The sequence below is a fragment of the Diabrotica undecimpunctata genome, chromosome 6 (assembly GCF_040954645.1).
Source record: "Diabrotica undecimpunctata isolate CICGRU chromosome 6, icDiaUnde3, whole genome shotgun sequence".
Taxonomy (NCBI): Eukaryota; Metazoa; Arthropoda; class Insecta; order Coleoptera; family Chrysomelidae; genus Diabrotica; species Diabrotica undecimpunctata.
In genome coordinates, this window is record NC_092808.1 from 152,069,677 (window position 1) to 152,097,668 (window position 27,992).

The 27,992-nt window shown below is 30.8% G+C and overlaps 2 protein-coding genes across 3 annotated transcripts; one reads left to right on the top strand and one right to left on the bottom strand.

Annotated features, from left to right (window-relative positions):
- The first annotated feature begins 751 nt into the window (after positions 1 to 751).
- Positions 752 to 11,271, top strand: LOC140442910 (protein phosphatase 1 regulatory subunit 42-like). 2 transcript variants are annotated; one of them, XM_072533866.1, is made up of 6 exons: positions 752 to 893; positions 3,813 to 4,121; positions 6,000 to 6,234; positions 7,143 to 7,268; positions 8,721 to 8,855; positions 11,132 to 11,271. In XM_072533866.1, exons 1-6 carry the CDS (start codon positions 777 to 779, stop codon positions 11,218 to 11,220), a joined length of 1,011 nt encoding a protein of 336 aa, XP_072389967.1. In that variant the 5' UTR covers positions 752 to 776; the 3' UTR covers positions 11,221 to 11,271. The 2 variants fall into 2 exon arrangements, with proteins under 2 accessions (XP_072389967.1, XP_072389969.1); XM_072533868.1 differs by having other exon boundaries at positions 6,003 to 6,234.
- Positions 11,272 to 12,522: 1,251 nt separating this feature from the next.
- Positions 12,523 to 17,890, bottom strand: LOC140444676 (uncharacterized). Its single transcript, XM_072536439.1, has 2 exons — positions 17,717 to 17,890; positions 12,523 to 12,822 (listed from the first exon to the last, which is right to left on the bottom strand). The coding sequence occupies exons 1-2, from the start codon at positions 17,888 to 17,890 to the stop codon at positions 12,523 to 12,525; spliced, it is 474 nt and encodes a 157-aa protein (XP_072392540.1).
- Between the last annotated feature and the right edge of the window lie 10,102 nt (positions 17,891 to 27,992).

Genomic DNA, 27,992 nt, shown 5'->3' on the forward strand with positions numbered 1-27,992 from the left:
TCTTGAAGCCGTCAGGGAGGAGAGGTTCCATCAAGGTATAAAGGAGATGAAGAGACGTTACCAAGCAAGATTGGATATAAGATGATGGTTGATTACTGCTGGACCTTGAAGAGAGACTCGTTCACAAAAATTGATAAAAAGAAGACCACAAAATGTAATTTTCATAAAAAAAAAAACGGTTTAATTCAAAATACCTAATATTGTCTAACTTAGGTTATACTGAATTCTTTTTTTAAGAACAACTCAATTTTGCAGGGTAATTTTGTATTAAATACAGTTTTACTAAATATTTTCTCAGTATTTTTGGCAGTTTTTATGAAATATTTTAAACACAGTTTTCTTGACAACCTGACGCGCTGAAAAAAAAACCAAGTACAGATTGGTGACCAGCACATCCTATTTACTATAGGACACCTATTAAACTTAAAATACTTTTTCATGTAAAAAAAATGTAGACCTACCTGTGTAATAGATTGATACTGAAACTAATAATAAACACTTTAGCTGGTGTTATTAACAAATGTTTCAGTAAAAGAATAATTCCAGAAAATAGAATATCTTAAGAAAAACCGTTTTTAGACCCGTAAAAACGGCTATAAGTCTTACTCTGCAAATTACAGGGATCCGTTACTTCTTCGTCACACAATTATATTGATCAAACTATGTATCTAGCGTTCGACTTCAATGTATTGCCTACTACACCCATTTACGTTAATTGTAAAAATGTCAGTTTCGGTTATATTTGTTTTGATTTGCACGTGACAGAAGTATTAAACATGACAGAATCAAAAAAAAGTTCCAATCCTCCAAAACAGCTAGAGAAAAGAACGAAAAAGAGAGTAGATAAAAAATGCAGTCACTTGTATTTTCAGGAAAAAAATTTAAAAGAAGTGGTAAGTTTATTTATTTACTCAATTAAGATTGAATAAATTCTATATTTTATATATATATATATATATATATATATATATATATATATAACAGCGCTAAAGGCTAAAAACTTGGTTATTTCCCCATCCATTTTTTTCGGTCCCTTGCTTTCTCTCTCCAATTTCTCAGGCCTATTTCTGACTTGCTTTACTGCTTCTAATGTTCTCATGGCCACTTATAGCATCGTTCAATCTAGTCATATGCTTGTTTAAAATCGATAAATAGCATATGTAATCCTAAATTTTGTTCGTAGCTATTATTTTGTATTAATTTTAACATACTTATTTGATCAGTTGTTGTTATTGTTGTTCTTTCTGGTATAAAACCTCCCTGGTATTCTCCAATCACGTTGTTGTCATATTTTATTATTCTTTTCCTAATAATTTTTGCAAGTATTTTATAGACTACTTCTAATAGTGCTATACCTTTATAGTTTTCGCACTCCGTTTTGTCTCCTTTTTTATAGATAGGACAAATAAGACTGGTATTACATTGTTTCGACATTTCTTCCTTTTGCCAAATTATTAATGTCAAGTGAAATATCCTTTCCTTCAATATTTCGCCACTTTCCTTAACAATCTCAGCTGGGATACCATTTCCTCCTGCACTTTTGTAATTTTTTATTTCTGTTATTATTTCTTTGACTTCATTTAAAGTTGGTTCCTCGCACGTATCTTTTTCATCTTCTTGCCAATTCTCATTTTCCTCAAGTTCCTCTTGTTAGTCTGTATTTAATAGATCTTTGAAATATTCCGCCCATCAGTTTAATGTTTCTGTTGTTTCATCTAGAAGTAAGCCTCATTTGTTTCTGCAATACTGTGGATTATTCTTTGTAGTTTCTCTGGATTTCTTAACTTCATAGTAGAAATTCTTTACTTCTTTGTTTATGTAGGCTTCTTCTATGTTTTTGAATTGCTTTGCTAGCTGTTCTCTTTTCTTTTTTCTGCAAATTCTTTTTACTTTCCTTCTGCTTACCACATAGTTTTCGATTGCATTGTGGGTATTTTCTTTACCTCTTTGTAGTTTTGCCCTGTTTCTTCTCGTCAAAGCATTTCCATATTCTTCATCAAACCAGGCTTTTCGTCTTTTTATATGCTCTCTTCTATACAGTTTTCCGCTGCTTTTGACATAGCTGTCTGTATGGTCTGCCACTCTCCTTCTATATCCTGTTTGACTGGATTCTCTAGTTTTTAATTTATTTCTTCCTCTTGTCTGTTTACAACCTGCTTCTCTTGAAGGCGCTCTAATTGGTAATTTAATCTATCTCTTAACAAGTTTCGAAATTATTTGCAATTCTTGTTTTAGTTATGCTATTATTAGTGTATGGCTAAAAAATCAATCCTCGTAATTGCCATGATCTTAGATTGATCAGTCTAGCGAGTCACGCTCTCAAAATTACTTTTAAAAACAATCCATAACCATATATCAGAAATATGAGTCAAATTTAAGTGCAGATCAGTTTCGTTTCCGGACTGGATTGGACACAAGCGAGAAGCTCTTTTCACATTAGTTCTGTTGAAAAAATGCCATGACAAAAAAAATGTTTTGTTGATTTGAAGAACTCCTTTGATAAAGTTAACCACGACAAACTTTTACAACTTCTAAAGGGTATAAGATTGGAGAATAAGGACTTAAGGCCAATTAAAAACCTGTACTGGAAGCCAACAACAAAAATTAGAATTGGTAACAACCTGTAAAAACAAATATCTATTAATAAAGGAATACGACAAAGCTATGTGTTGCCGCATATTATATTCAATTTGTACTCTGAAGCAATCCAGAAAATTGTTTAAAATATATTATCTCTCTTGTCGTTTCTCCATTACTGAGGATGCTGATTTTCTTTAATACAAACTTTCTTCAGCTGCTCTGTTTCTGAAGCTGAAGAGTTTGGCAGAAAAAGTGGCCCGCTGAATTCAAAATTTTCAAAAACAATTCATCTCTTCAAATTCTCGACACATCTGCGAAACAAGCAAAAAAATAACTGTAGAATTACCTGCAGAGATGTTGTGAATAGCCTGTTTTTAATATCGAGTTGATTGATAATGGAAACGTTTGCCCATGGCATGCGCATCTTTTTTTTTTTTCAACACCACATCTCAAAGGCAGAAATTGTTTAATTCTTAATAACTCTTAACTATCTGGTATTCCTGCAAGTGGTTAGTTAGCTGAATAGTGTAGAATCCGTTGACCACCATTATTTTCGTTTTGTATTTATTACCTTTCAGATCAACTTTAATGCTTTTCCACTTAATTTTTTATAGGAGATCTAGTATTACTTGTTCATTATATAAGTGTAGTGCCATCTGCAAATTTTAAATTGGAAATTTTTCTCCCAGCCACCGTTACTCCACCAACCCATCCTTCTTAAAGCATCCTCATAATGTTGCCTTATTGGACCGGTACAGATTTGTAATAAGTGTAACCAGGTACATCAGTGTAACCATCTCTATTAAAATGGACTAAATATTTATGCAGCTTCACAATCGAATGCCTTCTAGTAGTCAACAAAGCATATTATTGTAGGTACTTGAAACTCTCTCGACTTTTCAATGAGTTGTCTCAGGTTCAGGATTTAAAATAATAACAATAATTTTATTATATATTACACATGATATTCTGTAATTTTCTTTAAATTTTCTAAAAGTGTTTGCATTGTTCATGTACTTAAAAATATTCGTTAAACACATGTTTAAATGAATGTACTACAAACTTTTAAATAGAAAGGATAGAGTGATCAGGTCTTCAAGTTAGTAGTGTTCTTGGTCCAAATGTTTATAGTCTAAACAAAATCATTTAATTAGATATTATTTTTAGTAGAATATGGAGAATTTGCTCACTTAAGTTTTATCATATTAATCCTTGTTTCATTTTTTTTATAGCCAAAACTATCTGCTTCCAAAGATGTAAACGTGATATATTTATTTACCAACGATATCACTAAAATAGACAATTTAGGCGGAAATACCTTCCCGAACCTCACCAGCCTTTACTTGCAAAACAATCGTATTTCCAAATTGGAAAACTTAAATTTAAGAAATTTAAGAAAATTATATATTGGTTACAATTGTATATCTGTCGTCGAAGGTTTGGAAAATTTGTTAAGTTTGGAGGAGCTACATATCGAGAAACAGAATATACCAGATGGGATTGCTCTGTGCTTTGATCCAAGAACCATAGCTAGTTTATCCGTAAGTATAGAAATAAAAACTAATCTATTAATATATTCTCAGTGACATTAGTGTTACAAGTGTTACACCCAGAAGGAATAATTTCTTGAACTTAATTTTTTGGCAACACAATGACTATTTTTAGAACATGTATGATACCAATGTCAATACTAATGTTTTATCTCTCCTATTTTTAGTAAAAATAAAGTTTTATCTTTAAATTTTTTTGTGAAGAGACCGATTTGTGAAAATCGGTTCGTATAGAAATGTTAAGTTATTATTCCTCAGTCTAATAAATTGTATTCAGTGTAAGAAAATGCCTAGAGTTTGAAGACACCACAATTACCACCATGTTAGCGATTTCGACAGTCGTGTGTGGACAACCGAAGGTAGAGGAACACGAAGAAGACCAACTGGTCAACCGAGTCGTACCACAGAGCGTTAAGATAGGCGCTATAGATTACTGGCTCTGCGAGACCGTTTCCAATGGTTTGGAGTAGTAGGTAGACCTGTTAGTATGCGTACACTATACCGTTGCATTCGAGCCTTTGGACTTGTTTTATTCCGCACACGACTAGTGCTTTTTTGACTGCGGACCAGTGTCATCAACGTTTGAATTGGTGCAGAGAACGACAGCATTGGGTGGCAGAATGTCGTATTGAAGCATTCAGCGATGAATCACGATTCGGTTTAGGAATGCATGATGGTAAGATGCCGCCGTGGAGATTGACGAGATCTTACAAACAACTTAACTACCTTTTCTCGATGTCCGTCGAGACGTCCTTTTTTAAGCAAGACAGCGCGCTTCCTCATATTGCTCGTCAAACTATGGACTTTCTCCTAGAAGCTGGCGTTAATGTTTTGCCGTGGCCGCGGATTTAAATCTTATCGAACATATATGGGATATGATGGGAAGGAGACTGTCCACTTTGCAGCATCCTTCACATAATCTAGCAAAGTTAATACATTCAAGTTCAAGTTGCTTGGAATGAAGTGCCACAAGCAGACATCGATCATTGCATTTTGTCAATGCCTAGACGTATACAGTAGTGTATTCAGCTACTGGGTCGCCAAACACATTATTTTTTTTATTACTTGTTAATAAAAATTCTTGACAACGTTATCGTTTCATTCTTGATGTGAATCTGCTATTTTGCCAAAATATTAAGTTCAAAAACTTATTCCTTTTATGTGTAACACTTCTAATATTACTGAGTATATATACATCATATTGTCTGTTGGAAATATTCATATTTTCATCGCCAACTGTTTTCTTAGTAAGGCGTCCTTATACCACTATTCTTATTTGGAATTAGCTACTTTGATTGCATTTTCTATACACTTCATCCTCTTCGCAGACATATATTGTCTGACTACCTCATTGTATCTCATCAACGTCTTTATTTTAGCTTTTCAGCTTCTTCTCAAAACTTAACCTTCAGCAATTCGTACTGAATAATTTTGGTTTTGGCATTATACGTCTATTAAAAAATAATATGCCATTTTACATAAGCATTGTTATTTCTTGCTCAATTTCTTTCATTGTTTTCTATGCCACAGCTAGACTTGCAACAGTTATGTGAAATTTGCCTTTTATCGGAATGATTCTGGCACATAAGACACTATCACACACTGAGTCTTATATTTAACACATATTTATGAGAATAACAGTTTTATGCATTTTATATGAAAGATTACAAATGTTTCTTATATATCTCATTACTACAATGATTTAAGCATATATTAGATTTGAAAATATCTAGGGACTTCTTTTAACATCATACGAATTGTTAAACGCATATGCCAAAAGCGTCAGTACTAGTATTCTATAAAATATTAAAAAAAAAACTATGCAAATTATGTTTCATATATTTTTCATATATTTATTTTATTTTTTAGAAGACATTGCAAATACTGAATATATCTCAGAACAAGATGCCATCCTTCTCGAATTTGTCATCATTTACTGAGATGATCTGCATTGACGCTTCAAACTGTGGTTTGGATGATTTAGAAGAAGTTTGTGGTACTATCAAAAACTGGCATTACCTAAGCAAAGCGAGTTTTCAAGGCAATCTCTTTGATAAAAACCATAGATACAGAGAAGATATTATTGTCAGTTGTTATTACTTAGGTGGGTAACGTTTTTGTATAATATCTGAATTACAAAAATTGTTCATAACTTAATTTTTAATAAGTTTTGGATTCCATTTAAAACAATAAAACTTAATCAAGTTTTCTGGAAAGGGAAAATTTATAGAGAAATTCTAAAACAAAATATGGTAATAAATCCACATTAATCTTACATTCAAGAAATCGATGAATTTTAAACAGTTAAAATTTATAAAAAATTGAGCTTGCAGTGCAGTGTAATCATTTATTTATAGTTTCGTACGAAAAGTATGTTAGAAACAGCAGAGATAAAAACACTTAGAAAAAGTGATGGTAAAAGTGACGAGTGGTTTTTTTATTCTTCTGTGATTGCTGTTTAAATCTGGCTTTCTTTTTTATTTGGCTACTTTTTTTTCATTTCTTATTATATCATTCCATGTTTCTTGTGCTCTTTATCGTTTTCATTCCTTTTCCGCAATCTGTTTGTCGCTGTTTCTGTTGAGTTTTCTCTGTAGAGCATTTTGATATTCCTTTCTTTGCTGGGTTCGTAAACACACAATTGTTCCATGGTGTGTTTGTCCCTTTTGCCACTCTTTGGATTCTCTATCGTAGTCTTGCTCCTACATGATAATGATTTAAATCAGAAATTGCCCCATTATACGTTTTATTATTGGTTAGTTCTATTGTTCATCTCAATGGTTAATTCAACTGTTTTCTGGTATTTTCCATATAAGATATTACTGGATCGTATTGTAAAGCTGCAAAATAAAACTCTCTTTAACTTATCTATATTTTGATTATGAAAATTAAGCAAAAAATTAATAATATTACTACCAAGTAACGCGGAGTCCTCTCTGTCGGAAAATTGGTTTATTATCATGCAATTCTGTTTTACTTAGCCTTCACTGTATACATTATTCTTAATTTTAGAAAGCCTGGATGGCAAAGAAGTAACAGATACAACGAGAGCTTTTCTAAAGAGATTTGAAAAGGAAAAACGCCTACGATCAAAGCATACTGTCCCTGCTGTTCCAAATTTAGCAGATGTAGTTGAAGGTAAGTAAATACATTTTTTTTATGTTGTGACCTAAAAAATAGAAACCAAGGGATATTAATAAAGTAGTGGAATCTATTCAGAAATTGGCATTAAAAATAGAAGTATAAATTGTAACTTATTTATCACCGCAGCTTATTGCTGAAAATAGTTGCCCAATCTTAGTAGTAAGTAAGCATAATATGAATCCTTATAGATTATTTCTCATTCAACAATTACTGCACCAAGTGGACGAGATGGAATATGCACGTGGTATTACTAACCAAAGGAAGAATTTTCACATGGTTGGCGACTTCAATTGTAGATTGCAGTGATTATTTTTTCTTGCTGAAATTTTCATAAATTTATTTTTAAAAGCATGTTCTTTATTTCGCACATTCATTATTTATTTATGGTATCTATATGTTTTATGTTTGAATTGTTGATATAGGTATTGATTTTATAAGGTTATAAAGCTTATATCTGGAAATAGATATAAATAGTTACGGAGATGTTGAAGAAATAAGACAATAAAGCTTAAAAGCAAGTAAAGCGACGGGATCTCTTAATGACAAAATCTGGAAGAACAAACCCCTAAAACAAAACAAAAAAATAAGAATCTATAAAGCAGCAATTAGACCTATATTAACATACACGGTGGAGACAAAACCTTCTAAAACGAGATGATTACTAGAAACAACAGAGATGAAAATACTCCGGCTAATATCATGGAAAAGTCTGTTTGGGAGAGAAGCGAAAACATAAGAAGAGCATGCAATATAGAAGACATAAATGAATGAACGACAAAACATAAAACAGGAGTGAAACGAACACATTAGTAGAATGACAGAGGATAGGATAGTACAGATAGCGCGAGATAAGTTACCAAATGGACGAAGAAGTATTTGCAGACCAAGAAAAAGATGGTGCGATAATTTAAACAATTTAGGAGGCTAATATTAAAGAAGAAACAGGCTTTAAAATCTACATACAAGAAGGAAGAAGAAGAAGAAGAAGAAGAAGGTATTGATTTCAGAGTAAATGGATACTTTACATACTTCTTATTGTTACAATAAAATAAAGATCTTCTTCAAAATATCATTTAGGGAAAGAATATAGAGCAAGACGAATGTCTTGGCTCCGTAATGCTCAGAGAACGGTTCAATTTAGCGCAGCTGTGTATTATAGATATAATACAAAAATAGTCCTGATGATCACCAAGCATGAGCATTTTTTAAGTCATATTTTATAAACACATGGTCTGATAGGTAAAGATGATTCAAAGTGGCTCATTTGTCTGGTCACACCTAACCGTCTTAGATCCTACTGCTGATACCTACTTGTCCTAGCATCTTTCTTTAAAAAAGATTAGATGTGAGATTTTTAAATAGAGTTCTACTTTGTGTTATTTTTTCACCGACTCAGAATTGCTTTTAATCCTTTATTGATATTATATTACTATATTTTCGTTACAGGTTTACCAAATAACTATGCACCAGCTGTTCAGAAAGCAGTATCTACATCTATTTTAAAAGGAAAAAAGTATAATCCTCTTAACATATCCACTATAAGTGAGACGGAGGAAAATAATCACATTGCATGGTCTAGCTGTAAGTATTGTATATATATATATATATATATATATATATATATATATATAATATATATATATATATATATATATATATATATTATAGTATTCTAAATCTTGCTTTTTAAATAACCCCATATAAAGAAGTCCAGGAGAGGGCAAGACCAGATTTAACTCTCCTGGACTTCACCATATGAGGTTATTGAAAAAGCAAGATTTAGAATACCATTCCAACTTAATTAGAAGAATAACGAATAGTGCATGAATTTAATCTAGTAACCCTAAAACGTCCCAAAAAGTTCTTCGTTATTTTGAATAGCGGCTTTATAATTGTATGGACATGTACTCACTTGCTTATTCTTCTTTTTTACCTTTGTGTTTATCAGGTATTATCTTCGGTAATTTCATTTCTGCGTAAGTTTATATCTTGCGTAAGTCATACCAATATTAATCTCCTGCATACTCTTTCTTACAACTGTTAGTTTTCTTTTATTTATCTGTCAGCAAATATACCAACATTATTCCTAGTATAACGTTTCCCTACATAAAACAATTTGTATTCTTTACCTAGTCATTTAGCACTTTGTGCTTTTTAAGTCGTTTCTTGAACATCAGCAATTTGTAGTAATCTTAAATTTCGTACAATTTGTACAATTTATAGTTTCAAGCGCATCTATCACCTCTATAGTCTTACCTGTAAAACTTTTAAGAGGCTAAGACTCTATCCTGATTTTTCTAACCCCGTAATGATATTTCCTCTGAAATAGTCCTCAACGGACAATCCAAACGGAGCCAGAATTTCCTTCCTTTTATGTCAGTAGCATATCTAGCAGTATTTGGTTAATACACTACCAAACAACCAAAGTGCAGTATAACCTCGCACCCATTTTTTTTGTACAGGCCAGTGACTACGAGAAAACTTTGCATAAGATAAAGCACTGGATGATAAAAATGCACTAAGTAAAAGTAGAATAGACCATCTTTATACTAAACTCATAACAAATATGTATAAAAAGACGCAACACTAATTAAAACTTACAAAAAAAACGGTAATAGATAAAATTCTAACCAATGTGTAACCCAGGTTTTTACATGTTATAAGGGGGTCACATGTATGGACTTTATTAAAGGCGTACATTGATAGATGGAGTAAAGAAAGTTAAAAACGACATGGAAAAGCATATGCCCAATATAAAATTAAAGCGTAAGAAGATCAATAGTTGATTAAAGAGAAAATTAAAGTAGGAGATGCGGGAGAGAAAAATAGCGAAAAAAAATACTAATTTACGTATCTTAAGGGCATTAGGATAACATAAGACAATAAAGAAACAATAAAAACAATAAACATAGAAGAATTTAATAGATGAGGCTTTTCTTCATTTTTGTGCAAATAAGGCGCATAAAGATACCTACATAATAGATCCTAATCATTATCATTCTCTTTGCTTTTATCCCTATGCAGGATCAGCTTCCTTAATTACATTTCTCTATAAGTGTCTATCTTTAGTCATACCAATATCAATCTCCTTTACCAATATGTGTTGCCTAAGGGTCTCTCCAAGTATTCTTTGATCCTCCACTCTTACTCCATCCTTCTTCTTTACGTGCCATCTCCGCGACGGAGGTTGGCAATCATCATGGCTATTTTGATCTTAGATGCTGCGACTCTGAATAGTTTGATTGATGAGCATCCATACCATTTCCTCAAGTTACGCAACCATGAGATTCTTCTCCTTCCTATACTTCTCTTGCCCTGGATTTTCCCTTGTATAATTAATTGAAGTATGTTGTATCTTTCATTATGCATAATATTCCCAAGGTATTGCAGCTTTCGTGTCTTGATGGTTTCCAATATTTCCATTCTTTTGTTGACTCTTGTCATGACTTCGTTGTTTGTTACATGCTCGGTCCATGATATCTTCAGGATTCTTATATACACCCATTATCACCCATTACTTCATCCAGGAATTTGCAAATCAGTAATTCTCCATATTGAGTGATTAACTTATGACCTCTCGTTTTGGCATTAATTGCTGCTACTTCTAGAGTTCTCCTTTCAGCCACTACCCTCATATATCTTTGCAGTCTTATTTCCGCCACACGCATTCATAGTTCTTCTTCCTTCATAACTTCTTACTACTCAGTCCTGTACATCATAGCTGGTCTTATACCTAAATAAAAGATACATAGATAAAAATGAATTTTACTTTAAATCCCAACATAGCTTTAAATACACTTTTTTATTTAGCTAGTTTGCAATTACTAATTGATTCATTTTTGTTTAACTTTTTGTAGTACCACAAAGAAGACCTATGGCAAGACATTCAAGGACTAAATCCATTAATACAGTGGACCACTCTGTTATAATCAATAAATTTCCGTAATCAACATAAACCTTTTCTTTTTTAAATAGAAAATATAAACTATGTATAACAATATATTTAATAACATTTGATAAAATTATGTATTCACTATTATATTAAAAATAATTTAGATATCACCAAGCGCTGACGATGGAGACATGAGACTCCCTCGGTAACCAGACTTAGCTCCCCTAGATTTTAAATTTGGAGGATGCTAAAGACTAAATTGTACAGGTATGAACTTGAGCAAGCCACCAACTTAGAGCGTATGAGACAAAAGATAGTCGAACATAACCAAAACATACTGTACGTTAAGTTTTGGATTAGATATTACACTATATACAGCGCTAAAATTGGCAACATTGCCTCTCTAATTCTCCGATGCCCTCCGATACCTAGACAGAAAACGAGAAAATGAAAACCATTTAGGTAACATATAAATATACATATACACATACACATATGTATTAAATATACATCTTTGTCCGTCGATTTTTGTTTTCATACGTATGCCCGGTTCATTTCTTATAACATAAACTCGATAAAAATACACTGACCTTTATAAGGCGGTGTATTTGTATCGGTTTTTAATAATGTGAACAATTTTTTGTGGTTGAATTAAAAATAAAAGCGGATTTCTTTAAAAAGATAATGCAAAAAATATACTCTTATTGAAAATAAAATATAATTCCTAATAAAATAAGAAATAATTCTCTATTCACTACAGAAATGATTCAAATATTTGATCTTATACGGCTGAACAGTAGCCTAATCTGTCATAAAAACTTCTGCGGACAAATGAAAGAGTTTTTTCTGCAACAGAATTGGAGATTCTCCAATTCGGTTTTTTAGTTCATTCAAATTTTGGGCTCTAGCCTCAGAATGATCGTAGATGATGCTTTTTAAATGTCCCTAAAAGAAGAAGTTCATAGGTGTAAGATCTGGAGATAGCGCAGGTCACTTAATATAGCATGTTCCACTGATAAGTCGACTCGGGAAAGTATTGTTTAAGTACTTCCGACTAATTATTCGAGCGTTGTGATCTAAACAGAAACCAAACATTCTCCATATTTACATCAAGAAGATTAATCGGGAAGCACATGATTCTGTAACAAATCGAGGTATACTTACTTTACTATTCAAGTTGCCTTCAATAAAAAATGGACCTGAATGGAATATAATAAATAAAAGTATCCTTTTCTATATATATATATATATATATATATATATATATATATATATATATATATATATATATATAACGATATGTAACAATATAAAAGATTTACATATATTTATTGATAATAAACTTCAAATATACATTTAATGTTTTTGATAATCATTCTCAAATACACTGTCCATCATAATATTAAATTGGATCATTATAACCACATAATCGAGCACTTTGTGAAATATTTTGTTGACACTACACTGATTGACATCGAAAAATCCTCCTGCAGAGACAACAGGCGCCCACCGCTCTGCGTACATGGCACACGTTAACAAAGCGTCTCTTTCGGAAGCAGTTGTACTTTTTATAGATAAATGATAGCAGGTATCTATTAGTTCTTTTCCGCTATTTTCTAAACTATCACAGGAAGTAATGATCAGGAATAAGTTGTACTAAAAAAATTAAAAATACTGTAAAATACTAAATATGGTAAAAATATAACTTGTCATGCCAAATTTAAATAGACAAGTCCGGTTATTTATTTATTCGTATGTGATACGTCGTTTGAAAGGTATTGAAAATACCTATTCAGTCATAATAATTTTGATTGAGTTTCAGCTAAATAAGCAAATTTCACTATTATAACAATAACCCTTCAAAAGATACGATGGGGGAACGGACTTGTGACTAGCACTATGTATATATATATATATATATATATATATATATATATATATATATATATATATATATACAGGGTGAGTCATAACTATTGGGACATAGACTAAGGACAGGTTATTTGGACCAAAATATGGCTATTGGGCCAAATATGCCTTAATAAAATGTTGCTGAGAAAAATGATACAGGGTGTTAAAGTTAATTTTTGTTTTTCGTTTTTTGCTAATAGTTTCCCTGTATATTTATAAATTGCTATTAAAATTGGCACAGAGGCATAATCTTAGACAAGAAATAGTATTTTATTTACAATTTCACTATCAAATACCAAACTAATAAACAAAGTTGCAACTAACGTAAGGTTTCCGTTTTGACGATAAATCAAAACTAAACACACTTTAACTTAAAAGAACTTTTATAATATCTTCCATACACTTTTTATCGGCTCTTTTATTTTGTAACACTGCAGATAAAAAGTTGTATCTGATTTGAAGATATTTTGTGGAATAGTAAACAAATGCAACTAATATGCATTGATAAATATGAAGAAAATTCCAATATATCGCAAAATAAATTACAAATACAGTATCAAGGTAGATATACATAGTGATCAAGCTTTGTATGAGATATATAACGAATATGCGATACAGTATCACCATGCTTGAAGAACAAGCCTTTCTTGCTTTATGTTTAAAATTTAAATCAGCAAAATGCAGTTCGACTTCCTTCAAATTGCAAATCAGGCTGTACCAATCATTGACCAAAACTGAATTCGCTGAAAAATATATATACAAAGAGAAGCTTATACAAGACATCATGTAAGTACCATTCGAGATAATCATCATCAAATGTCCTTTTGGCACGTACGCTATGTAAGGCGTTATTACTGAGTAAATCACTACCCATGGTAGCGATACCTTCAAAAAACTGACCAGCTTCTTATCGGAGTAGTTCAAAGGAGTCACTGCTAAGTAACGAGCGATACGAAAGATTTTTTGTAAGTATGTAAAGTGTTCTTGTGGTGTTTTTAAAACAAAAGCTTTTTTGAAAGTTTTATAAGCGCCTGTAATGCTGTTCTGCTTCATGGTTAATAAATTAACACAGTGATCATATTGCGTTGTAGCATGATAAATAAACAGAAATTATTTTATTCCCAATGATAATAGTAAATTATATGTAAACGTTTATATAGATATTGATTTGTTTAAATATGTTATTTTCTAAAATAAATATATAAACTGCTGAACAAAACCAAACCAGGCTGTTAAATATTTGTTAATGTCTACAAGTATTTTGAAAAAAATATTCGAAAAGCGTGACATTATTGGATGATTTTGATATAAAAAGAATAGGTTTAAAGAGGTTCTTAAGTTGTTTTCTGGTGGCATGTTTAATTTAAATATTATTTTATATGGAATTAAACCATATATCATAACAATATCATAGATATATCATAGCAATAATCGCAAAGATATTAAACAACATATACAACTTTGGAGAAATACTAACAGAATGGCTGAAATCTGAGTTTATTGCAGTTCTAAAAAAAAACACGAGCCAAAAAAATGCAAAGATTACCGTACTATAAGCCTCATGAGTCATCTCCTAAAATTGTTCCTAAAGATAATCATATAATCGTAAGAAAATCTACAAGCTGTGTGAAGGTCAAATTTTCAACAACCAGTTCGGGTTCACAAATGCTGTTGGTTTGATCGAGTACAGCACGCCAAGATAATGCAAATACTAAAATAAACAGGAATTAACAACCAAGATCTGAAAATAATTAGAAATCTTTACTGGAATCAGACAGCAAATCTCAGAGTTGAAGGTGAACACAGTGACTATGTGAAAATCATGCGTGGAATTAGGCAAGGCTGTATTTTGTCTCCTCTAGTCTTCAATCTGTACTCTGACAGAATATTTATCAAATCTTTGCACGAAACTGAAAAAGGTATTCTACTACTAAATGGTTACCGGCTAAACAACATCAGATATGCAGATGACATCGCGAAAAAATGGAAAAAAACGTCGATTTTAGGGACTGAATAACCGTTTGCTACGCTTTGAGCTTTTTTTTTTTGGTTCTTCAAAGGGTCAGAGTTCATTTTGGGGACCAAGACGAAGCGATTGGTACCTAATATGTATATGTGCTCCAACTATAGAGGTAGCTTTTAATCTATTTTCGGGTAAAATCGCGAAAAAATGAAAAAAAACGTCGATTTTAGGGACTGAATAACCGCTTGCCACGCTTTGAGCAGGTGTTTCTTGGCTCTTCAAAGGGTCAGAGTTCCTTTTGCAGACCAAGACGGAGCGATTAGTACCTGATATGTACGTGTGCTCCAAGTATAGAAGTCTCTTTCACTCGTTTTTCGAGGCAGATCGCTAGAAGAATGAAATAGCTTTAGCGAACAAATCAGTCTTTTGTTGGAAAAAAGTTAAATTTGCCTTTTTTTTGAGGCTCGCACCTGAAAACATGTTTTTTGGTATCAATGTACAGAAAAAAATTGTTACTGCAGGGTACGGGCAGCAAATTGCAATATCACCATATTTGGCTCCAGTTAAGGTGCGAATTTTTGTAGAATTCCTCTAATATATTCTGAAATACAATAAAGAATTTTGAGAATTATGGAAAAAATAATTAGCGATATATTTTGTCTAGCAGTTTATATGGCTAGTAACATATTACGTGAGAAATGAACATTCGTTTCCACTGTTTAGATTGTTATGAGTTGATAATATTTGCCGTTTTAAATAGTACGTGCAGTGATTCGCATATACACCGACCAAGCAATTAACTTCCAGAAACTAGTTCTAACTATTTATATATATATATATATATATATATATATATATATATATATATATATATATATATTTATATATATATATATATATATATATATTATATATATATATATATATATATATATATATATATATATTTATATATATATATATTATATATATATATATATATATATATATATATATATATATATATATATAAATTACGAAGTTTTCAGGAAGAACCGTATTTTTATAATCAAAATTTGTTATGAAAATTTGTCAAAAAATTTTGATTTCCTATTAAAAATGAAATTGTTCCAAAATAAATAATTGCCAATGTGATTCGTTCCAATCAAAACCAATTATAAATCGACAACACCCAAAACTCGAATAAATTTGGGACAGGTTTATTACTCGTCTTATCAGTAAAACTAGTTCTTACGTTTTTATTGGTGAATCAATTATTTTGGGTACGACTGTGATAAAAAATAGTCATACCACTAGCGAATAGCTGTTGAATGTATTGTTTTTTGAAGGTGTGTGAATAAAGCTGAACTATTATTTGATAAAGCGGTAAACCAATAAAAAAGGAATATGCCTTCAAGAGGTGTTACTTTATTATACTTATAGAAATTGTACAAAAACAATTTTATTACTTAAGATGAAGTGCTACAAAAGATGTGACTTTAGTTTTTTTCTTATAAAAACAATATATTGGAAGTAATAATACAGAGTAGCAACTTAAAAACAATATATATCACTGCTAACATCTTCATTCCCGTAAAAATAACACGAAAAATTAGAAAGAAAATTCAATTTTGCTAAAGGACGTTCCAGCATAATTTGAACTATCAGATGATATTATAGCATGGATTAGTCGCCTTTCTCTCTATTTTTTGGTGACAATTTATTATGTGTCCGAAATGATTTCGATTTCTGTCTCCATTTCTTTCTATTTGCGCATTTTTCTTTCCGTTGTTTTATTTACATAATTTTTATGTTGTTTTTGTGTCATTCCACTATCTCTTTCGCGATCTTCTTTCGCTTCTTCGTTAGATCGGTGTCAATCTCGTAACTTTTTTGATCATCTCGTTTACCAATCTATTGATGACGTGTTCTATCTATAACATCTATCGAGTTATATAGCAATAAAATATATTACATATAGCATAAATTGTTGTAACATGTTGGTGAGCTTTATAAACAATTTGTTGTTATTTTATACAACTTAAAACTAATAAAACATTGAAAGCAGTGAATTATGGTATTTTTTTCTTGAACACTTTTATCTGGCTGCTGACTTTAATTTACCTAACTGTGAATGGTTTTCAAATAATATGTACTCTACAACAATTCTTCTACCAGAATATTGTGAATGCAACTCGTAATATGTTCGACTTGGTGCTGTTTGATCAGTGTTGATGTAACTGTTTCCAGGACAGATGAAGGTTCTTTTGATGATGATAAAGATGACCAAAAGGTGCCCCAATAATGCTGGTTTGGGTATAGATGGTTTTTATATATAGTTATATTGGAATATAACTATATTGTAAACATTGTTAATCTTATTGAGTAGTAGCCCATTGAAGATAAATAAATAAATATATAAACCGGGTGCTGAAAACACCAAACGAGTAATTAAGTCATAATAAAGAAGCGATTTTAATAGTTTCTAACTATTATACTTATAAATTAATTAATAATATTAATAATAATATTTAAAGTCGTATCAGTTTTTTTAGGAACCAGCTGTATATTTTGTTACAGTACAAAAATGAATACTTTTCCTAACAATTATTTTCAATTGTTCTAAAACCACTTTTTGTATAGAAATATTATCCGAAACGTAAAGATTGATGTAGATTTGTTTTAACGCATACTTACCATAAGTCTTGCAGTACCAATTGACAAGATTACTTTAAACAGCAAGAAGGACGATGTGTAGAGTACTAAAGTTACATACACACATAAATTGGTCGCTAGGACAGCTACAGCCAAAAATATCATCTTATTGAAAATAATATTAAAATATTTGATAGTACTATCGGCCTGTTTCATGTAGCTAAGTATTTGTTTTAAAATGTTTGCATTGCTTTTATCGTGCTTAAATAGATAGATTATATAGTTGTATCTATCTGTGAGGTATTGAGTTATATAGTATGTGTAAATGGTTATTATACTTTGAAAGCCTTGAACTATATGCCAAAATGCTACATAGAAATATATATAATACTCTTCTCTGTTTTCATACATAATCATTATGGAAGGTATTATGTATAGAAAATATAGGACGTGTATTACAAAAATTTTTGAACGACGAACACAAGTCCTTTTATTCGAAAATTGTAGATCATTCAAACATTGTTCAAGTTTCTCCAAACTACAAAGAAACTTGAACCAGTCTTTAAGATGAATTGTATTCACATATATTAGTATATAGTATACAAGTGATGTAGCACTCATCATGTACGTAGCATTGCCAATCTTCAATAGCTTACTCACTATGGGTATACTATATACATACGTAAAAGCGATGACTGAAAATAGCACCATTAAAGGCAAAGATACTCGTAAAAAAAGAGTAGTGGTACTTCTAGTAAAATCATAAGGAGTTACTCCAACGTATCGGCCTCGGTTGAAAATTGTTATTAAGTTTTTAAAATCTGGCAGTATGTTAACAATAAATGCTTTTTGGTACAATTTGTATATTCGTTGGCGCGTATTTAACTTCATTGCTGAAAGAGCCGTAAGTGGCTTTTGGTATTAAGGGATTGCGTGTAAAATAAATGAATTAATTTCCACGTAGCGCATTGTTTGTAAATTATTAATTTATGTCAATTATCTAATGGAACTTTGTATAACTTTTTATTGCATCCTAATTGTGCACACACGTATGCATATTTAACAGAAACATTTCTAATTTAACGATGAACTTTAAAGGTTGAAGTTGTGATATTTGGCTGCGTTTACTATGGCCTCAATAAAATGTGTAAAGTTCCAAACCCTTTGGCAGATATGCAACCCCACACCATGATATCTTGTGGAAACTTTACAGTTCTTTTGAGAAAATCCTTATGGAAAGCTTCTCGAATCATACATTTTCCCGAATCAGACGCTTTCGATAATCTCTTACACAGACATCAACTTTGCTTTCGTCGCTTTAGATAACTTTGCACCATGATTATCTGCAAACCTTCATCCCAGTTTCTCTATTCCTTCTAGCAGTTATTTCTCGTAGTCTATTTCTTCTTCCCGACTTATTCGTATTCGTATTAAATGCTTTACTCTGCTTTGGGAAACAGCTTTTGAACGACCTGAGCTTTGCCGCAACCATCAATACTAACAGTTTCACCATATTTCTTAATTATATTCAACACAGCTGCTAACACAGCATTGCTACAATCATTTCATTGGAAATTTCACGCATTGTTTTCCCTTCATGGTACTGATGAATGATAATTTCTCGAACTTTTGGATCAGTAGGTTTTCCACGTTCCATTATTATATTTTACTCGTAATAAAACTGACGGTTTTCTTTATTTATACTCAAATAACGCGTGGCAATTATTGTTAACAATGCAATACTTACTCATATGTTTGATTTTAAAGCCTCATTTGCGCCAAGCTAATAAAATTTAATAAACGTGAGGAAAAGCAAAAAATGTTCCAATATTTAGTTGTCAGAAGTTTTCGACTATCAAACAACTAATTAAATAGTAATCAATATAAAATATACAGGGTGGTTCTTAAGTAATTGTATAAAAAGTAACAGTAGATTCTACACTTTAAAATATTACGATTTAAGCCAAATTGCTTTAATAAAATGTTGATATTAAGAAAGATACAGGGTGTTAAAGTGTAAATTTAAAATTTTATTTTTCGCTATAACTTTAATGTTTGTAAACATTTATGCATAAAAATTTACAACTGGGTACTTTTAAATATGAGAAATTATAATTTGATGCACACTTTGATGTAGCTGATAGAGGTCGGCACATATGCCACATATGTGGCATAAATTTGCACTAAACTTTTTTGCTCTTTGAGTTATCTGTATTTATGACACAAATTATTAAAGATACATTATTTTAACAAAAAAAAGGTATATCTGTTAATAACTTCAAAACTCAACAGTTTTCGAGATAATCGCATTTTACAAATCAGCTGCATAATTCTGATTTAAGGCAATTATTCCAGGCAACGAAGGAAAAATAGACAAAAACATTAATAAATCTAAATTTTGGTATAAAATACCTTTATAGTTAACGAAATATTAAATAAAATAAATATATTAGCAGGATAATTAATAATAGGATTTGACAAAAAACAGAATAATAGGATTTTACATCAAACATTTTACGTTTTATGTTAAATTAAAGTCATAATCAAAACATTTTGTTTACAAACCAAATTAAGAAATAGTTAAACTAAATAACATAACTTTTTGTCAAAGTAAGTGTTCGATGTGTCCACCATTTTCTTTAATTCATTTGTCAATATATTCCATAAAAGATCGTCTCATATTAAATAGCATCATTGGTTTTAAAGAAACTGCTTCACATAGTTGGTTGCGAATGTTTATGGGATTCTTATAGATACGTTGTTTTAATACACCCCATACACCAAAATCAAGCGGATTAAATTCTGGGCTACGTGGTGGCTATAATGTATAATGGATGAATATATTCTTTTGGATACATATCCAAATCTTATGGTATATTATGGAACTACATCTTATTTGTCACAGAGGTTAAATAATATATTAAACTGTGATGTATCTCATTCATTGGTTACTTATATACACACACGGAATAATCTATCGATAACATTACTTATTTATATGATTACGTTACAGCTTACGAGTAACTATAATTACATCTCGAACAAATGGGCTATTATGATTAACTAACGAATTAATATTATGCTGAACAAAATTGCCTTTTACTATATTTATAACAATATCGGTTATTAGGCCAACAATGATGTTTTTGTAAAAATGCTGAGTCTTTAAAGTTAGATTTGTAGCAAAAGTATTATAAAACAAGACACATATGTGTTATTCAATACCTGTGCTTTAGTTTCTAATTGTCCTAATAAAAATGGGTAAACAATTTACGTAATAAATAAGTATTCTTTTGGGATTTTTTATAAATTAAATAATTATATCAATATCTCACCACATTGCCAAGGAATATGACTGCAACGACCAATCCAACGTTCAGAAAAGTTACATTTAAGTATGTTCTCACTGCCTTCTCTCTTGAATGTGGTGGTGTACCATCTTACATAAACCACATATTTTATGTTTTCAGCATTTTACAATAGGGAAAAAGTAATACAACGCCAGTAGGTATAGAAACCTAAGAAGCGATAGAAAAGGGAAATTGTAAACATGATGACGGCCAACGTCTGAATACGGACACGCCACCTAAAGAAGAAGATGAAGAATATTTTCTCCAATAAGACATTTAGCAGCCATATCAAAAATTTTGTAATGTTACATTATCATGTTTGAGTTTTAATAAGAATAAACTATGAATTATGCTTATTTACATGTATTCAGTGCTTTACCGCACAAATATCACAACTAAGAATTATTATGCAGCTGACTTATAACATGCGATTATCTCGAAAACGGTTAAATTTTGAGGTTACTAACAAGTATACCTTTTCTTTATAAAAATAATGTATCTTTAATATTTTTTAACACAAATATAGCAAACTTAAAGACCAAAAAAGTTAATCGCAAATCTACGCCACGCATGTAGCATATGTGGCTCCTCTATCAGTTACATTAACGTATATATAAAATTATAATTTATCCTACTAAATAGCATAAAATTTTAAATTTTTGTCCAAAAATATTTACAAACGTAAAAGTTATAGCGAAAAATAAAATTTTAAATTTAAACTTTAACACCCTGTATCTTTCTTAATATCAACATTTTACTAAAGCAAGTTATCTTAAATCGTAATATTTTAATGTGCAGAATCTACGGTTTCTGTTTGTACAATTACTTAAGGACCACCCTGTATAATTAAGCCGCAAAAATAATTCCATACATCATAAAAAATGGTGTTAATTTCATGTTAACAATTAAAATGTTTGGCATGACGTCCTCTCATATAAACGTAAGTCATCCTTTGCCACACTTCACTAGCTACTATTAAAATCATAGCTCATAGAACGTTATTTGAAGTCAGATTACTTATAAAAAACTCTTATTACTATTTAATTAAATCCTTTGTCCCTCATGAAAGTGTCCTTTGTCCCCAGTTGTGACTTATATATACGGCTAATATCTGAATAACAAGTACTACTACGTTAGCCATGTTCGTAGATGACACCGTCATAATATCCATCAATTATGACCCTCAAGTAATATCAGGAAACCTTCAAGTATACCTAAATAAAAACAAAACAAAACACAGAAAGAAAACAGGAAACACCTCTAGTAATTTAAAAAGGACGCCACTTTGAGGTGCCTAATTATAACTATTACAACAACTAGTTGTAACTAGGGAAATAATTATTAGAAATGCAGAACATATATTTTTCAAATGAAATTTAAAAAAAGGTTAGTTAAAAGAAATAAACAAAAAAAATTGAACATTAACAAGTTAACATTAACAGAAATCTTTAAATATTAGTTCTCCGCGTATATAATAAAATATGTCTAGTGGCTGTAATGCCAGTGTACTCGGCAAAGTAATTCTAAAAAAGAACACACCTACCGCCTAAATATTTCGTGTTGGTATCATGTGACGTCACGGGCTATGACGCCGAATTGCTGCAGGCGACACAAATACTTTTTTAACCTCCTCTGTAACTACATATACTTCACACTTTACAAAAACAGAAAACTTTACAAATTCGACGAATAAATTTGGATCCAGACCTAAGCCGACTGTCGTTTACAGCGACTCAAGTAAGAATGAGCCATGGTACAATGAATACACAAAGTATGATATTGCGCATGACATTTGACAGCTGGCCCAGGAGTGTGACGTAGTTAAGATCGCCTGAACCACCTCGAACCCATTATTACAGCTTAACGTACACAATAATTTTGAAATTACGGTTAAAAAATGATCTAATTTTTTTTTAATGTTTTGTTTTGGTTATAATTGAATAAAAAATATATTTTCAGTAGAGTAAAACCTTTATTTCTCCTAGAGATTCAGGCGAAATATTTATTTTTGTTTTCATACATATACTAATATTATAAGTACTCTTTTTGTATGCAAATCCCTTGAAATTTAAAAATTTTCTGCAGATGAAATACTGTGAATAGGTAAATAGTAGTAGATTTGCTTATTCTGATTCACTGTCACTCACTTCCAAGCAGTTTTACTGACATAAAAACAAAATAGAGTACAATAAAGAAAAATCTGTTTTACAATTCAATATGGTATTTTAGATGAGTTATAATGACATTTAGTGAAATAAAAAATATACACATTACTATAACCTACCGATTATTATATGCAAAATTTACTTATCAAACAATATAATAATATGAAAATAAGACACAAATTAGTTCAAACGCAAAACACAATAAATATCGACTTCAGACTACTTTACACCGGTAAGACAGAAAGCTTGTATAAAAACAAAAGTTCAGCAATAATATCGGTTATCAATAGTGACTATTGCAAATTGCAAGTTATGAGATAATAAATATATTTTAAAGTAACTTAATACTGACTGAGTCATCTATTTTATAATAGAAAAATAATTTAGATATATGCTTACATATGTGTCTTTTTACAAATGGTGTTTAGTTACTGTTTATTCATACTGTATATTATTTTTATTTTTTGTAAAACTGAAAGTTTTTATTTGCCATTGTATATCTGGTTTTGTACCTTTTTCAAAGTACGCTGTGCAATTGCTTGTTGTAATAGTAACAATGAAGATAAAATCTTTAGGTTTCATACATTTCCTAAAGATAGTGTGACAAGAAAACTGTAGATTATATCTTGTTATAGATAGGATAATTTTAATTGTAATATTGCAAGAATTTGTTCTACACATTTTAAAACTGAAGATTACCAAAGAAATCTACAACAGGTACTTTTAAATTACGTTTCTAAAAAGGGTCTAAAACTCAAACCTGAGGCAGTACCTAGTCTTTATTTGCCTAAATTAACATCGGATACCCTTTTAACCAACCAAAAGAAACGCATACAAGGAGGCGAACACAGAGAGTCCAAAAAGTATGTTGAGCAGCTTCTTACTACTTCTAGGTCAACGACGTAAGTCTAAATCTTTATTTTTATTAATTATTAGTCATGAAACCTTAAATGGTTTTTTCATATCGATTTGTTAAGTAAGAAACTAGCCTCAGCCTGCTATGCAATTTGCAATAAGAACTGTTTCGGAGGAAATCAATTTAGCATCTTCCAAAATAACATATTTTTCTTTGTTAAATCATGTTATCATTATGAAAATATACAATGTTATCATTAGTATAAACAATATCAAGATAATTTTATGTGTGAATATTACAAAAGATGTCATTTTAAATGTTGTGCAATATTGTGTGACCTCACTACACTCATATTCGATGGCCAGCTAGCTCATTCGATATAAATAAAGTTGACTTTGTAATTATTTAATTTGATTTTGTGTTTAGTTCAGTAGGTATATATATACGTTTACCACTTTTCTGTATCTTTTTACATCTGAAATATCGAACTCTGGAGTATAAGTTAATTAACCAGTACCTACGTGTAATAAAAGATAATTAAAACTTGTTTTATAAAGGATATCTATGTTTTATAAAGGATAAATATTATAATAACATAATTTTATCATCTCTTTATAATTACTATAATTAAATTAGCCAAATTATATAAAAAAAACTTAAAATTAAAAGTCTTTCCTATACAACTACATTCAAATGTTGCGGGAATAAGCGATCTTGACTACGTCATGCGCGAAAGCGAACCGATTTTGGAACATTATGTATCATACCTTGTGTATTCATTGTACCATGTACCATGTGTATTCATTGTACCATGAGAATGAGCAATTAACTTGCCGGCAAAAACTTCTCAGCGATCTCAATGGATGTTTATTTGAAACGCAGAATATTTAGCGGTTTCGATCAAAGAAAAATATCAAATATAACAAATATAAACAACTCTAAAAATGGTTTACATTACGGCGACGTAAAAATTAATTGGAAAAATTCGGTGTTTTAATACGTACGAATGGGAAATGAAATACACTAAGATTATTCTTTGATACTTTAACAAATACGAGGGGTATTCAATACATATCCAAAGAATTTTCAAATGCTACACGTTAATTGGATGATTACGTTTGAACAAAGAATTAACACACCGAGTATAAGAACTCTTATTTGGTTTTTATTAAATTATTGGTCACTTTGATACTTACGGTGAGTTTTGTAGTACCGAGTGACATCACTACTTTATAAAGATAGAAAGTTGGGGTATATAACACCAAGGTTACTCCCATACACAAATTAGTCGCCAAAATAACCATAATCATAAATATCATCTTGTTAAAAATTTTATTAAAATATTTGACTGTACTGTTGGCCTCCTTCAAATACTTTAAAATATGTTTTAAGAGTTTGGCGTCGTTTCCATAGGTCTTCAATAGGTAAATTATATACTTGTATCTATTTGTAAAATAATGCGCTACGTAGTATGTATAGATAACTACTGCACATTGAAAGAAATGGGCGATCTGCCAGAATGTTATATAAAAATACATAAAATATCTTTGTCTAAATTCGTAAATAATCATTACGCCAGGTATTGTGTATATGACACATAAAACATATAGTACAAAAATTTTCGAACTACGTACACAACTTATGTACTTCGAGAACTGTAGCTTGTTCAAACATTGTTCAAGTTTCTCCAAACTACGAACAAACTGAAACCAGTCTTTTAGAAGAATTGAGTTCGCAGATATCAGTATGTAGTATACGAATATTATAGAACAAGTCATGTAAACAGCATTAGCATACAGCAATATTCTGCGTGACATAGGTATACCGATTACAAATATATAAGCTGCAATTGAAAATAATACTATCAAAGGCAAACTCACTCGTAAAATACCTTTCGTTTTACTTGTAAAATCGTAAGGAGTTACTCCAATGTATCGACCTCTGCCGAAAATTTTTAATAGATATTTGAAATCGGATTGTTTGATGGTAATAAATGCTTTTTTAAACAATTTGTGTAATTCTTTGCGTGTATGCATCTTCACAGCTGAAATAGCTTTAGCTGGCTTTGGTTTGGAACGGATTGCGTGAGAAACAAGTGACTAAATTGTTAATACAATATATATGTTTTACTTTAGGTTATTAATTAATATTATTAATTATGCATTCGCTTGCGTGAAGCTTAATTTTTTTTTATTTAGAAAAATAGCCGATTTTATAAAATATTCCTTTGTTAATAAAATCATAAAACGTTTACGCTATCAAGTATATTAAATTCATTAGTATTATTACCAAAACAAGGACACATATTTAAAAAATTATTCATATTAACTTATAAATGGTGTGTTTTACGTATAGGTGGGACAATTTTAGAGAATAAAAATATGATATGACATTTGACATTTTCACTCATGTTTCTATTTAGCATTTCTATTTTCATTGACCAATTTTTCCATTTTCAGAAGTCGCTGTTTCTTACTCTTCTTTGCCACTCATTTCTGTCTATAGTGTCTTCTTTATTTAAGCCTTTTTCTCTTAGGTTCTTGGCCACACAGTCCTTCCATGTTTTTCTTGATTTTCCTCTACCTCTTTTTCGCTCAACTTCTAGCAGCTCTATCTTTCATCCCATATAGTTCTCAGTTCTACATTCTTCTTCTTCTTTTTCCTCTTTATACTCAATTCTGCTTGTTCATTGGCAGATTAATACTTCTATGAAAGGTTGTCACTCCATCTTTTCGCGATCGTCCGATACTTTTTTGCCGATTGATGACTTACCTCTTGCTATTTTGACGACACAGGTCTCCTCCATTCTGCTTACGTGGTCATTCCATTCTTTTTTTCTATTTTGTTTTCATTCATTTATACACTGTACGTAACATTTTCTTCTAATGTCTTCACTTCTCTTTCGATCTCTCAGCGTATTCCTGTAATTCTTCTCAGTACTCTCAACTCTATCGTTTCTAGTAGCCTTTGTGTTGTAACTGTGTCGAGTCTTCTTTCTAAAGCATATGTGATAATTGGTCTTACACTGGCTTTATAATTTCTTGACTTCATTTCAGTGTTAATGTGTCTGTTTCGCCATATAGTGTTATTAAAGCATCCTGCCAGTCTATTTGCTTTTTGTGCTTGATTTCTCACTTCTTTCTCTAGGTCCCATAGTTAAACAGTATAATTCGCAGGTATTATATTTCCATTACTTGTTCAATACTAATGCCATCAAGTTCTATTTATCATCTGGTTGGTTCTTTGCTGACTACTATTGTTTTAGTTTTCTGACATAAAATTGTCATATTATATTCTTTTATTATATTATAATCTTTATCTTGGACTACCAATAGTGCGTCGTCTGCGCAATAGAGTATTTTTATTTCTTTGTTTCGCATTATGTATCCTCTTCATTTTTTAATGCTTTTGATGATCTCATCCATGATTAAATTGAAGAGCATGGGGCTCAATGAATCCCTTTGTCTTATTCAGCTGCCTATTTCTATAGGTTCTGTAAGTTGTCCATCCATTTTGACTTCCATTTTGTTGTTTTGATAGATGTTTTTGATAGTTTTTATAATATTAAGGGAACTTCTTTCTTATACAGAAGATGGCCAAACTATTGCAGCCTGAATTCTTGAACCTTTTTTTTTTGATTTTTGATTTTGTCTTAATCAACATACACTGTAACATTTTTAATTTAGCACCTCCCTTTTCTTTTCCTGAACCTTCATTACATAATTTACAGACTTTACAGACTTAACTTCACAGCCGTACACTAACAAAGGCCTCACCACGCTTTTTTGATGACAGCAAACCATTTCTGTTCCTCTTAACTACTTATACTCCATTTTTGACATTTCTTTGTTCTCTTGCTATAACACGATATCATTTACAAGAGATTTACTAAGAAACCCCTCCTTTACTTTTGACGTTAGTACATTGTCATTACGACTTTCTTTACT